The following is a 14311-nucleotide window of genomic DNA, read 5'->3' on the forward strand; positions in this document are numbered from 1 at the left end:
TGAGAGAAAAAAATCACTTGTGCCGTGGTCTGTTGTGATGATTTGTAACTGAGCAGTGCCAGATCCTAACAAGGTTCGTCACAATACATGAGAACATTTATGGTGCTGCTGGGGATTTTAGAACAGATAAAATGTTCTAATCTTCGTCGGTCTTATATCCTTATGGGCAAATACTGCTGCCCTAAGTTGTGTGAATGTGATTTTACAGTGCTTCTGTATCGTCTTTCCAAGGTACTGAATGTTTTACATTGCCTTAGTAGAGGAAAAATAATTGTGCATTTATCTATGTGTCCTCAATGTGTTGCGGCCTATAGGTTGCAGCACAGGTGGTAAGCAGTGTCGCTTCACAGGGAGATGGTTTGAATCCCGATTTGTGTGGAGGTAGCATTCTCTCCTGTGTTCTCCCTGTGTCTGTGTGGGTTTTCTCTGGCTTCCTCCCACAGTCCAAAGACATGCAGATTAATTGGAGCCTGTGAATATGTGTATGTCTCTGTATGTTGTATTTATATAGCAGATTCACCCATTCATACACTATACACTGTCTGCAATTTTGGGGTTCAGAAACTTGCCCAAGGACACTTCAGAATACAGACTGGAGGAGCCAGGGCTTGAACCAGTGACCCTCTGTTTAGTTGCCGACCCTCTCCAACTCCTTACCCACAGCCAACATGTTATGTTAGCCCTGTAATATGATAATACGCCTCTCGCCCAATGTCAGCTGCGATTGGCTCCAGCTCCACTCAAAGAGGGCTATTAGCTGTATAGATAATGGACGGATGGTACTGTCCTTCCCACACCCTCTACCTTGTCTGTACTTGTGTGTTTGTCTATGTCTTTTATCTTTAACCCTGTCTTGTCCATTACTGCCTGCATTGCACTTACATTGACTGAAATTAATTCCTAGAGCTGGAATAATGAAATAAAAGCAGTGCAGATGTGTTACATACAATATTAGGAAGAGGACCACAAGGTCTGCAGGTTTAAAAAAAATTATTAAGAGCCACATTGTGACATGTGTGTCAGAGCACAGGCTCGCTCACATGACTTCCTGTAAAGAACAGGCCCTGAAGAAATATCATTTCAATCACACTCTTCCTCTCTCACCCTGCTCACTCCTTTTCCCTGCACCCCTCTTCAAGTTACGTTGTAATTTCAGACCTGCCTTTTCTATCACAGCCTTCATTCTCATTGTGCCAAATCTATCTCCAGGATTTCTCTTTGCAAAGCCCGACGTGACATTTGATCTCCGGAACACACACACACACACACCGGTGCAGTCTGACTCTGACCTGCACTGATTCGTCAGACACAATTGGATGCCCTGCAAGAATTTGGAAGAAAAACACACTCACGCAGAATAATGGCACCATTATCTTTCTCCTAATGCTGTCCTAATCCTCCATGGTATTCTACACAGCCACATCATCCACCATTAATCATGTTTTATTTTTGGGTTTCCCATCAATTTTAAGTCTCACTAGGCTCAACAACACTCCAGCTTAATCTGCTTAATTTTGAAAGAAAACTTATTTTTACATAAGTGACGGAGACAAAAAAACAACACAACAAAAATGGGGATCAGGGATAGTGTGTGTGTGGGGGGGGGGGGGGGGGGGGGGGGGGGGGGGGGGGAATTAGTGACAGGTCACTTGCATGAGGAGGAAAGTCCAGTACCATTATCATTAAAATTGTCTGTATTATATATTTTCATTATAAATATCCTTTCTATCTTTTTATTTTTACTATATATACATATATATACGATACAAACCACAAACTTGAATAAGCATTACTATTTAATCGCAAAGTCACTTTGCAGCAACTTCTGTTTACAATAATGTTTACTCTGTTTTTATTTTCTCAACCGTTTCCCCATATGAACTTGAGAAACTAATTCAACAGAGGGTGTGGCACACAAAATGTTAAAATTAAAAAAATCTCTTTATTTCCCCTCGACAGTTCTTTCATTTGTGCCAACAGGAAGTGTGTGCTGACCTTTCTGTTGTATGGCTGCTGGAGATGAGGATCTGACTCAGGTTACTGAAGTGTTTTTTCACAGCTAAATGTGAGCACAGAGTGCACACACACACACACACACACACACGTACAGGTTGTCCTACTGCTGATCTTCTAGTTCAACAATGTTCCTCTGCTGCCCCCAGTGGACAAAAAGGCAACTGTATTCAATAAAAGCTGCAAACTCTTTTAAGTTAAACGTGTCATACCTCTGAAATGTTTTGTGCAAAACTCAATGTTAGGTACATGATATATTTACTATATCGATTTTTAACTGCATATAATTTAAGTATGTAGGTGTTCATGATAGTGTGTCCACTCTTTGAACATCAGATGAAGACAAACCAGGAGATTTTATATCTATGCATGGTGTACACTTTATTAAACATATGAAAATACATGCAGATGGCAAAAACTTGTCAATTGTTTTTTAAAAACAGCCAAATAAATTATGTTACCCTTGGAGCGATTCAGTACAACAAACGCATGCATTTGTTAAATTGTGAAAGTTGTAGTCGAGGCGCGGGAAGTGAATTGCAGTGGGTGGGGGAATCACACTTAAAGTTGACATCACACGCGACTGTTTCTGTAGAATCCACTCGAATCTCATCTTCTTTTCAAGCACTTAGAGTTGACACTGATGTCTGGACTCAGAATAATTCATAACTTATGAGAGAACACAAATCACTTACTATCTAAAAGGCCCAATACCTAAAACAGCTCTGTGCACTTCACTGAGCCTCACTGGAATTTACCCTCAAGAGATAATGACAACACAACAAAAACATGTCATTGTTCCGACACCATGTGGCTAAAAAGATTCAAGCTGATTCATTTGGTTTACAGGAATATATTGATAAACCTAAAGCTGATTATCTACCGAACATGAGTTATATGTATTTAACCATTTAGACCACACAAATATCAAAAACCTAAGGCAATGGTATGTGAGAAAAGATTACTTCATACTTAACATAGTAGTACATAACAAGTACATACAGTATAAGTTGCCATGTTTGTTGTACATTTATGCAATATTTACAAACTCAACACTTCCTCTAAGGTGCGACTGTCTCAGTTGGATCTCACATCACAATAATTTCCATCATCTCCTCACTTCAGCTCGAATTTGAAAGGTTTCTCAGATTTGACCAACTGTCACTGTGCCTACATTCTTAATGCAATGCAAGACCACGAAATGAAACTATAGTGTTGTCACAAAAAGTCGAGCATAGGTGTTGTAACACGTTGACTATTCCTTTTTATATTTTCCTGTGCGCATCAGCTAAAAGCTGAAAAATCCACATTTCTTCACCTGTCTTGAGTTTTTCAAGGTATATGGATACACAAAACCAGCTCACACAGCATGAGAGGTCACAAGAGCACGTTGATATTACCTGATGCACACACAAGACCAAAAAAATGAGAGGAAACAGGAAAGTGACACAAAGGGATGAAGTCGACAAGACAGTTGTGTATTTAACCATTTCTAAATGAGTACAAATGTGCAACTGAAAGCAAAACTTGTCCCAAAACATCATCTCCTTTACAGAAAATGTATCTTGTTAAATAGTAGATCATTGAGTAAGGCGGAGATGAGGGAAGGGACCAGGGGAGGAAGAGGAGGTCTCTTAGTAAGAGCGGATGGCAGGTGGGACGTGAGCGCAGTCCTGCTCATCCAGAGAGGTGTCAATAACCGGGCGGTACTCCAGGGTCACCTGTGATCAAACAAAGGCAAAAAGGTGTATTTAATGTATACACACACCATTACCCTTAAAATGTAGAGAACACACTGGACACACTGGGTGTACCTTGCCAGTCTTGGTATCAACGTAGGACATAGTGTGTTTCCTCCAGTGCTGGTCGAAAGGCTTCGTCTCCTGACCCTGCACGGGCTTGGAGTAGTCATGCTCGTCGACACGGTCCTGGATGTTACAGAGAGGGGAGCGGCTGTTATCAGGAGTGAGGTGTTATGCTTGCTTGTTTATGTAATTATATACAGACACAATAAGGAATACAAAGTCAGCTTAGAATAGAAGAGAGAGAGTGAAGCTACTTTACTACTACTACAACATGCACTGAACTTCAGATAATCTCCTGAAATAATCAGGAGGGGTTGTATGTGAGAACACAAATGTCCCTAGTCAGTTGCTACGGACATTCTCCGGAGGTTCTCCTGACAGCCCTCTAGAGTAAAAACTCTGGAGATTGTCTGAATGAGCCCATGTGAGAATACAGCAGGGGTTTATCCGGAGGATTCACAGCGAGCGAGTGGGTGTGTTGATGAAGAAAAAATATATACAATTATCTCAGGATGAAAAAGGGGTGTCAGACATGAAGAGGACATCGAAGAAGACCACTGATATATACTGATAAATTCAGATAAAACTGACTTTGAAGTCCTCTCTGGCGTGAGCTCCTCTGCTCTCCTTCCTCTGCTCAGCAGAGTTGATGGTCTGGACGGCATTCAGCATCAGATTCTGCAGCTCCAGGGTTTCCACCAGATCTGTGTTCCACACAATGCCTGGAAAGGAGGGAAGAAAAAATACTTTAAGTATCTTGCCTTCCAGTGAGACAAATAAGGAAATCTTTTGAATGTGGAATTGTAAACCGACAGAAACAGGAACACAGTTTGGTGACGTACCTCTGTCGAAGGTCTTGATATCATCCATGCTCTGGTAAATAGCATCCATCTTCTCACATCCCTCCTTCAGGACAGAGCCAGTACGGAACACTGCAGCGTGAGCCTGCATGGTCTGAATAGAGAGGCAGAAAAACACACGCATAAATCATGTTTCTATACAGATCAAGTTTGTCCGAGATTTTGAAAAATATACTAGATGCGCACACAGGCCAGTTGATACTGTGAGGGATCTCAGCAGAATATTCTTTACCAATGTATAGTGTCCAATGTGCAGTGAATAACCCAAGCTATTGTGATGTTTAATTACTTTCTGATTACACACTTCCAAATAGTTTTCCTTTTTCACTATGTCAGTTTGTCATCAGCTTGTGTGCCTGCTTGTGTGTCTACCTTCTGCATGTTGAGTCTGATCTCAGAGGTTCTCAGGCTTCCGTTAGCAAACCTCAGCTTGTCCAGGTTGGCCACAGACTCCTCTCCTGCACTGGACTTCAGAGGAGACAGATTCTCTCCTGAAAGGAGAACAACACATCAGAGTCAGCAGCGACGTGATATGAACTAAAACTTCTGATGTCAGCTATAATTCTGGAGTGTTGACAAAGTAGTGGTGTTATTTGACATTAAAACAGAAGAAGAACTTACACTTCTCAACTCTCATCACCCTACGTCTCTATGTCTAAAAGAGCTGCGGAAACTTGACAGGATTTTTTAAAGTTCTGCAAGTTGTATGAGTGTGTGTTTGACTTCTTGTAGACATTTTTGCATCATCAATGATTAAACAATCCAACAGTGGTCCTCACCAGGTTTGTGTTCCTCTGCAATGGTGAGGGCGCAGGCTCTGCCAAACACCACCAGATCCAGCAGGGAGTTGGCACCCAGTCGGTTGGCACCGTGGACACTGGCGCATGCCGCCTCACCACAGGCATACAGTCCAGGAACCACCTTATCCACTCCGTTAGTATGAGTGATCGCCTGTGGAGAAAAAAAGCAGTGTGTCAAGCTCCTAGCAAAGTACTTCAATACCTCCGATATGTGTACCGTATATACCATAATAAATAATATATGTTGGTATTTTTTAAACTGCACCAAGAGAAAAATGGAATCAAAACATCTCTAGCACGCATGGTTAAATGTGCCCTACCTGTCCCTTGTAGTTTGTGGGAACTCCACCCATATTATAATGAACAGTGGGCAGGACGGGAATGGGGTCTTTGGTGACGTCGACTCCAGCAAAGATCATGGCCGTCTCCGAGATACCAGGCAGCCTTGTGGCCAGCTGCTGAGGAGGCAGGTGGTGAAGCTGCAGGTGCACGTGGTCCTTCTCCGGCCCGACACCCCTGAACAAATGAAGGCCGACAGGGGTTTAAAAAAAGGGGAATCAGCAGCTTCCTGTTCAGTGGTTTCAATCTTCCAGGAGTGGTAATTTAAGTGTGACAGACTCCTACTCAGTCCATACCTGCCCTCTCTGATCTCTATTGTCATGGAGCGCGACACCACGTCTCTGGAGGCCAGGTCTTTGGCGTTGGGTGCGTAGCGCTCCATGAAGCGCTCTCCCTCGCTGTTGATCAGGATCCCTCCCTCACCGCGGCAACCCTCTGTGATCAGGCAACCGGCTCCGTAGATCCCTGTAGAGATTCACATGTTAAACCAAAGTCTGTCCGACTCACTGATGGTCAGAGATCCAGCTCAGTCATCATTTATCTAGGAATAGCATCATAGTAGGCAGACTTTGATACTAATCCTCACAATAATGTCCCAGTTTGATATGGGGTACAACATTATTCCTTTGTGTAACCATGGTAACTTAAATTAGACATCAAACAGGTCACATCACTGGGCTACTTCATCTGTAAGTGAAGGGTCTGGTGTCGAATGTCCAGCAGGAACAAAAATAAAGATGACCACTTGTCTATGTAACCTCTATGTCAACAAGCTAGCCTGAACAGACTCATGAATCCACCCCATTTTAAAAAAGGCACAACATCGTTATTAAGTTAGGGAGTTCAAATAATATGTAATCCTAAGTACCACATTACCATAAAAGAACACTGAGCGTTAATAAATTAATTGTATTATTGTTCCATATAGTCAATGGGACAGAAGGATATGGTGTAATAGTCCATTTTCTTTATCTCTCATATACACTTGAGCAGTTCTCTAAGAATTAAACTATAGATAATTAGTGTTTACATCTAATGAATAATCTTTACAAAAAATCTCCCTCAAAAAAAGAATTACATAGATCACTAGATAAAAGTGTGAATAGACTGAGAATGAAAAACATTTCTGATTGTTCATACTCTTACTACACCATTAGGGCTCGACTTTGACAAATGGACTTTGAACTGTTGCTGATAAAATATCTTGATTAGTTAAAATCACTACAGCGCTGCTTTCAGACGTGCACTGGACTCCGCCGTATTTTCCCCGGAGGAGGTGCATGTGTGCACGCAAATGTCAGAGTGAGACGCTCCGCAGTTTCTACAGGCTTTATCCGCCTGGCCTCCAAGTGTAATGTCCGTAGAAATGCAGAAGTCAATGTGAAAGGCAAACTCTGCAGCCAATTCTCCGGATTTTACCCACAGGTCATGTCTGAAAATGGCTTAAGCAATCCAGACATGTCTTTCAAATACGTACACATATTTAGCTGCAGTGGAGTCGTTAACACAAGACTCAGTTTAGCGCTTCAGAAACTGAACTACTTCATAACTTGATCTTTAAATGTATTTTTCTCACCAGTAGGATGGAACTGTACAAACTCCAGGTCCTGGCAGGGCAGGCCAGCTCTTGTCACCATCGCATTTCCGTCTCCTGTGCTAGTGTGGGCAGATGTGCAGCTGAAATAGGTTCTTCCATAACCCCTGGAAGGAAAGAAACACATGTGCACAGGTGAAGAAATGTATATTATATCAAAACTATGGTAATTACATAAAGCTGAAAAATCAAGACAGACTATAAGCTGAGTTGTGTTATTTTGGCGTCGCCTACCCAGTAGCAATGACAGTATTCTGGGCTCTGAAGCGGTGAATGGATCCGTCCTCCATGCAGAGAGCAATTACTCCTTTACACTCTCCATTTTCCATCAGCAGGTCCAGGGCAAAGTACTCCACAAAGTAACTGGTGTCGTAACGGAGTGACTGAACAGAAGACAGACAAGCAGAGAAATACAGGAAATTCAGATAAAGCCGTGCTTCACAAAAGAACTTTATGGTTGGACGGAGTCAGAGAAAGAAGGTGAGAACCTGTGTGTGTACTTACTCGTCCATATAGTGTATGAAGTAGAGAGTGTCCTGTCCTGTCTGCTACACAGCAGCAGCGGTGAGCCTGGCCTCCTTTTCCATACTTGAGACTCTGACCTCCAAACGCCCTCTGGTAGATCTTCCCATCGTCAGTGCGGCTGAACGGCATGCCAAAGTTCTCCAGCTGGAAAGTAAGACGGCAACATGAGTTCCTGATCTGCAATTATTGTGCGTCAGATGAACCTCAGTCAAAAGGTCAGCATTTGGTTTATAATCTGAGCCGGTCTATCCTTAACCCTTATGTGGGTGTTTAAAATGTATTTAACTACAATTTTACTATAGATGTATTAAAATACATCACCCTCCATTGGTCCATCTTCTTAAATGTATTAAAATCTAATCTTTCTAACTTGCAAACCAGCACATTTTAAATAATAAAATCTGTATCATGTTTAATTGGTGTAATAACAAATATGTAATTGGATAATATTTTATACGGTGAGCAAGTGAAGCATTATGAAAACTGTACTAGCCTTCATGCTATTGAAATTGACTGACTTGTCAGTGTGATGATTTATTTGTTATAAATATCAGCCTACCAACATTACAGCAGGCTAGTATGTGATGTGATTTGATTTTAAATATATATTTACAAAATTATCCCAAAGATTCAAATGATTTCAAGTTTTAAAACCTAATTTAAACATGTTAAATAAGGTAACTGCTTGCTTTTTTTTTGGGGGGGGGGGGGGGGGGGGGGGTGTCATCATGCTATGTTGTACATTCTAATTGAATGGTTTAGCTCTTTAGTGGTCAGAGGCCAGCCTTTGCCAGTTAACATGCAACTGGGTATCTGAGCTAGATCTTACCTCCACTACGGCTGCAGGAGCCTGCTCTGTCATGTAGTGAATTGCATCCTGGTCTCCCAGCCAGTCAGATCCCTTTACTGTGTCGTAGAAATGCCACCTCCAGTCATCATCCTCCATGTTCCCCAGAGCTGCATTGATCCCACCCTGTGCAACAAGTCGACAATTCAAATCAATTGTCTTTATTTGAAGCCTAACAAAACAAATCTGTAAAGATTTATTTCAACATGCAGAAAGACTTGAACAAGCTGAAACATCCATCAAGAATTGATGGATGATATGTGTTGTACCTGTGCAGCGACAGTATGAGACCTGGTGGGGAAGAGCTTGGTGACGCAGGCAGTGTTGAAGCCAGCCTCTGACAGGCCAAAGGCTGCTCTGAGTCCTGCCCCTCCAGCTCCTACCACCACGGCATCGAACTCATGATCCACAACTGGGTACTGAGTAGAGATCTGCAGACAATGAAGGAGAGACGCTACTGTAAAACCTCAGGATAACTCATGGAGTTTGCATAATGTAAGGCTAGTTTGCTGTCATCATTTATACATTTTTCCCGACAGTAAGTGTGATTTAGACACCAAATGCAGAGGCCAATATGAGAACACACAAACTGAAATTTCTAGCAAATCCCACTCACATCATCTGATACTTTGGCATTGTTCTTCTTGCCATAGATGGAGAAGTGAAGGTTCCTGGAGCCCTGAACTGCAGCAGCAGGCACCTGACAGAAAATAAAACAGTTTATAACAGAGGAGAAATTAAAAACAGAACAAATCTTCAAATTTAAAAAAATCAAATAGTGACGGCCCCTTATCTAGAGAAATCAAAGACTGCTAATAAACATAGAGTGCTATAAATGTATTGCTACGAGCACCCCAACAATACATAATAAATAATTAATGTTTCGTAACTTGTGTCGAAAGCTTTCATTAGAAACACGTTATAGTCCATCCTCTATCATTGAGCATGTTAACATGCAGCAGCTAACAGGTATTCACAAGGGCAGCGGAAGTCCCTGTTATTAACTCGCTGACAGAGCTCTGTTGACAGTTTACTGTAAACGTTACTAACAATGTATGACGTCAAACAACTCGAGATGAAATTACTTTGAGGAACGTTTTAGTTAGACTCGTAAAAAAAGCTTTTTTCTTGGTGTCACATTGAAACAACCTCGGCTACATAACACAGGTTACGAAAGGCGGAGTGCGCTGGTTATGAAAGCTCAAAGTGTGTCCACTTTGGTCCTTTCTGCTCGAAAAAAGCAACTAGAAGACATAAACATGGCATCTATAGATACATAAAGAGTTTAAAGTCGTATTGTTATAACTCACAGCTTTTGATTTCGATAAAACCCTCTTGGAGAGGAGACGGGACGCGGCACGGACACTCGCCATGTTGTCAATTGAAGGACCGAGCCTGAAACAAGACGGAGGATGGGATATTCTGCTGCACAGGACCAAACCACTCTCTAAATATGGGGGTGTCGCATATGTTGCACCTAATGATTATCCGCTAAATTAATTCATAAACTTAATTATATCCAAAGAGGCGCCGCCAATGCATCTTTAAATAGTATTACACATATAAGGACTCTATTTTCTGCACTTAATTTGTTTGTTGTGAATATACGATCCATCTGAATGTCCCCGCTTGGTATAGTTGGACTGCGGAAGTGTAAAATTGTATAATCAGGGTGAGGAGGAACAAATATATAAGTGACCTAGACGTTTCCTTCAAGGTGAGACGCAGCATCGTGTATCTAACAGCCCTCCACTGGCTGCTTGTAGACAACACAGAGCTGTAGAGCCCCGTGTTGGGTTTATATTCAAATGCTACCGCGAGCATGCACCAGCAAGCCAAGTGTTAGCTAGCATGTTAGCTCGTAGCCGTATTGTGGTTAGACGGGCTGTCAAATTTCCGACTCATGCCAGACTGGGTTCGCTGTGGCGGTGTTTTGGCGAATGCTAACGAGGCTAATTGCTAACGATGTTTTTATGCATAGTTCGTATTTGCAACACAATTTGCAAAGGCCACACGTGCTGTTTCGAACCCAGTTGTGTTTATAACAGTGTACAGTTAGTCTGAAACCAACCCAATGGACCCCGCTGGAGAAAGAGAGGCATCGCAGTTAGCTTCATAATCATACGTGTATGTTTATGTCTCTAAGCCAGTTTATACCTGCAGCTGCTGGCATGTCGCTTCCTGTCAGCACAGGAATAACAAAGACCTGCTAGTTACTGTAGCATCAGTGTTAGAAGTGTTAATGAGAAGCCTGTGCTACTTCAGTATCATCATTCAATCTGTGCTGCACATTTTATCATCACCATCTGCCCATAATCTGCATGTAAACATGTACATTATTACTGATGTCTGTTTCCCCTGTGTTTATGTATGTGTGTGATTGACAGCCTCCATGAACAACTTAAATGACCCCCCCAGATGGAACATCCAACCAGATGCCAGAGGAAGGGGGGCGGGGGCTGGGGATGGCAACCAATGGAACTACGCCCTGCTGGTCCCCATGCTGGGACTTGCTGCATTTCGTAAGTTACACTGTGTGTGTGTGTGTGTGTGTGTGTGTGTGTGTGTGTGTGTGTGTGTGTGTGTGTGTGTGTGTGTGTGTGTGTGTGAGGTAACAAATACGGGAACACAGCTTTTGAGGAGTTGAGTGTACATGTATTTATACAAACAATGTTAAAGTTTCAGTGTGTAGAATTTAGTGACATCTAGTGGTGAAGTGGTATGTTGCAGCTGAATACCCCTCACCTCACCCTCCTTCTTATATTTAATAAACTTTATATTTACGACAGGAGCAGATCCTCTCTATGCAGGCCGCCATGTTTTTTACACCTTTGCGTTTTTATTCCAACTGAAGGCTTCCACAGGTTCTTTCATGTTTGGGAGGGGGTGGTGAGGTGAGGGGTATTCACCTGCAACATGCAACATGCAACTTCACCACTAGATGCCACTATATTTACACACTGAACCTTTAACTTGGCCAGGGAGGTTATGTTTTCACCCCAGTCGGTTGTGTGACATTTACACTTAACCTCTAAGATGTTTTTTTTTACTTTTTAAATCTTGATATTTAACTTGAGATTTTGTTATCACAGGTTAAGAAAAAAACTTCAGCATTTAACTCACTAGACTTAAAATGGCAACAAGGCAACCAGAAGCAGTTTTCAGGATTTCTGCATGGTCTGCTAAGTCCAAAAATCAATCATCTGAATTTTAGGCCTTTAATAATTGTAGTATGTTAAAATATTATATACTAGGTCTTAACTATGATTAGGTAGGTCTTAATGTTATTTACATTTTATGGTTTATAATGTTATTATGTCAATGTTCATTTAACACTACTTCTGTTTTGCTATAAACATTTTTTAAGAGAAGTGTTTTGGCAGTGTGCTTGATTTGTAAGGTCTCTGAGTGTTGTAGTTCTTTCAGTCCAGATATTTGCAGGCTGTAATAAAACTGCAACTGATAGTCTGTCTCTGGCTGTAGTTTGCGAGATAACTTGACAGTGTACGTAGTTGTGGGATTTCAATATACCGTCACATCTGTTGTACTTGACAAAGGTCTTATTATGGTGTTAAAAAGTTTCAAATTTTACCAGGTTTTATATCTGCTCCATTAAAGCCAAGTTTTAGAGACAAAACGCACTCTTGCTTATCATTTGATTGCTTGATCATTTTTACCCTCAGGTCATACAGTCGCCACATTACTGTCGCTCAAAACCTGGAGCCAAGCAGGTTTAGAAAATCTGTATTATGTGCTGCAGTTGGTCTGCACTTGAGATATCTTCTCACTCCCTCATCCTATCTCCCACCACCCCATCAGGTTGGATCTGGAGCAGAGAGTCTCAGAGGGAGATCCAGAAGGTCAGAGCCCAGTATGACGAGGATGTGTCCACCATGAGAAATGAGATGGAGGCACGGTACAGGGAGACCCTGACAGAGAGGCGCAGGGCAGCTGCTAAACTAGAGCTGGAGCTAGAGAAGGAGAGACAGAGGGTGAAAGGCTACAAACAGGCCATGATCTCACAGAGCCAGCAGCTGATGGAAGAGCGGAAACAGCTACAACAGGTAAAAACTCCCACTTCAACTGGCCCTCCAGTTCTGATATTGTTCACTTTTCCTACCTAACCTAAAGCTTCTTCTCTATAAGCATATCTCTTTCTTCTCTCTTACAAGGAGCGAGAGGCCTTGGAGGAAGAGAAGCAAAAGCTGGTAAAGTCCGGAGCTGCGGGTGCTGTGCTGCATCATGCCCTGGAACGAGAGCAGGACTGGTGCCAGAGAGCCACAGCCACCCTGAAGGAGTTAGAGGGTCACCTTGTGGAACGCCAGAATGCCTACTGTTCCCTCATCCAACCTCGAGATCAGCGGCTGGAGATGGAGAAGAACATGCTTCTGAGGGTCGTCAAACAACCCATCGGGGCAGAACTAGACCTAGAGTCTGACCTGATGGACATTTTTAAGAGAGATAAGCATTGTGCTGACCTTCTAAACAATGACAAGAGGAAGAACGGAAGCCTCATGTGGGTGTATCTCAAGTACTGGCAGCTGCAGGTCACTGTCCAGAAACACAAGAAAGCTGAGGAAGCCATATTAGGAGGGAAAATCCAGCTTCACACAAAGTGACAAAAGACAAGGCTGGTGTTTTTCATTTGACTATTGGAGAGCACTGAAAATGAACATGTATTGTTCATTCTGAGGAATTATCCTTACTTGACAGGGATGTAATGGAAACACACAAGATAATCTCAACAAGATCATGTTCAGCATCTGAAAGTTCCATCCTTCATCTCAGAGTTTAGAAAAGAGGAGATCTTCTGTCAGGTTTAACATGCTGAAATACAACATCACCATTACTTCAGACGCTCCAGATAAGAGTCATTAGCTTTAAATCAACTGTGGGAAAACCTACAATCACAAATATGCATTAGGATCTCTCTGTTAATATCCATATTGGATACTCAACCAATGTTTGATTACATATACAGTTTTATTTTTTCTATTTATACCCTCGGAAAGGTGGTCAGAAATTCTGTGTTCATTTTACTGAGATCGTCTGAGGGCCATGAATCACGTCTAGGTGAGTAAGTGTGTGAATGTTGCTCATCCTGTCATTGGTATGAATTAATGGCTTTAAAAAATGGTGCATGTCGCCCCAGGCAACACGCAGAGATAAAAATGTCTCATCAGGAAATTTTTATTTAAAACACTACATTAAAGCAAAAACAGGCACACATTTAAAACACACTTTCAACATTAGTAAAACATGGTTAAGTCTGTCAGTGCTCTGGCATGTGTTGATACTTGGTTTTTATATGTTAATGGACGGTTGTGGGACAGTTTCTGTCTTCAGTCTGGTTTTGTGGGAGCCTCTTGTCTATCAGGAGGGAGACAGGACTATTTCAGGTGCATGTGAATTTTAAGGGAACAGATCACAAAGTAGTGCTTGGTACTGAAACTCATTACATTGCTACAGCAAAAATAAAATATAAAACACACTGAAGGCCTGTAATTGATTGTTTATTGAAATCTAGC

The 14311-nt window shown here is 41.9% G+C and overlaps 2 protein-coding genes across 4 annotated transcripts; one reads left to right on the forward strand and one right to left on the reverse strand.

The window, feature by feature from the left end:
- Window positions 1–2377: 2377 nt before the first annotated feature.
- Window positions 2378–10216, reverse strand: sdha (succinate dehydrogenase complex, subunit A, flavoprotein (Fp)). The gene is made up of 15 exons (XM_034612401.1): window positions 10094–10216; window positions 9400–9483; window positions 9053–9214; window positions 8766–8909; window positions 7916–8080; window positions 7646–7794; window positions 7394–7518; window positions 6114–6282; window positions 5799–5994; window positions 5458–5629; window positions 5051–5169; window positions 4661–4772; window positions 4410–4540; window positions 3828–3941; window positions 2378–3734 (listed from the first exon to the last, which is right to left on the reverse strand). The coding sequence occupies exons 1-15, from the start codon at window positions 10154–10156 to the stop codon at window positions 3648–3650; spliced, it is 1992 nt and encodes a 663-aa protein (XP_034468292.1). The 5' UTR covers window positions 10157–10216; the 3' UTR covers window positions 2378–3647.
- A 189-nt stretch (window positions 10217–10405) lies between these two features.
- Window positions 10406–14283, forward strand: LOC117777542 (coiled-coil domain-containing protein 127-like). 3 transcript variants are annotated; one of them, XM_034612402.1, is made up of 4 exons: window positions 10406–10500; window positions 11171–11305; window positions 12603–12847; window positions 12956–14283. In XM_034612402.1, exons 2-4 carry the CDS (start codon window positions 11176–11178, stop codon window positions 13400–13402), a joined length of 822 nt encoding a protein of 273 aa, XP_034468293.1. In that variant the 5' UTR covers window positions 10406–10500; window positions 11171–11175; the 3' UTR covers window positions 13403–14283. The 3 variants fall into 3 exon arrangements, with proteins under 3 accessions (XP_034468293.1, XP_034468294.1, XP_034468295.1); XM_034612403.1 differs by having other exon boundaries at window positions 10492–10910; XM_034612404.1 differs by lacking the exon at window positions 10406–10500 and adding an exon at window positions 10509–10881.
- Window positions 14284–14311: the final 28 nt, after the last annotated feature.

This window comes from Hippoglossus hippoglossus, chromosome 16 (assembly GCF_009819705.1).
Source record: "Hippoglossus hippoglossus isolate fHipHip1 chromosome 16, fHipHip1.pri, whole genome shotgun sequence".
NCBI lineage: Eukaryota > Metazoa > Chordata > Actinopteri > Pleuronectiformes > Pleuronectidae > Hippoglossus > Hippoglossus hippoglossus.

Bases quoted from the DNA above. Each gene is read 5' to 3' on its own strand.
- sdha (XM_034612401.1), bottom strand. From the start codon at position 10,156: ATGGCGAGTGTCCGTGCCGCGTCCCGTCTCCTCTCCAAGAGGGTTTTA. The intron at 8,081-8,765 runs GTAAGATCTAGC...CTTACTTTCCAG, and splicing joins CTCCTGCAGCCGTAGTGGAG to CTGGAGAACTTTGGCATGCC. The intron at 5,995-6,113 runs GTATGGACTGAG...TCATTTGTTCAG, and splicing joins ATAGAGATCAGAGAGGGCAG to GGGTGTCGGGCCGGAGAAGG.
- LOC117777542 (XM_034612402.1), top strand. From the start codon at position 11,176: ATGAACAACTTAAATGACCCCCCCAGATGGAACATCCAACCAGATGCC. The intron at 11,306-12,602 runs GTAAGTTACACT...CCACCCCATCAG, and splicing joins GCTGGGACTTGCTGCATTTC to GTTGGATCTGGAGCAGAGAG. The intron at 12,848-12,955 runs GTAAAAACTCCC...CTCTCTTACAAG, and splicing joins AGCGGAAACAGCTACAACAG to GAGCGAGAGGCCTTGGAGGA.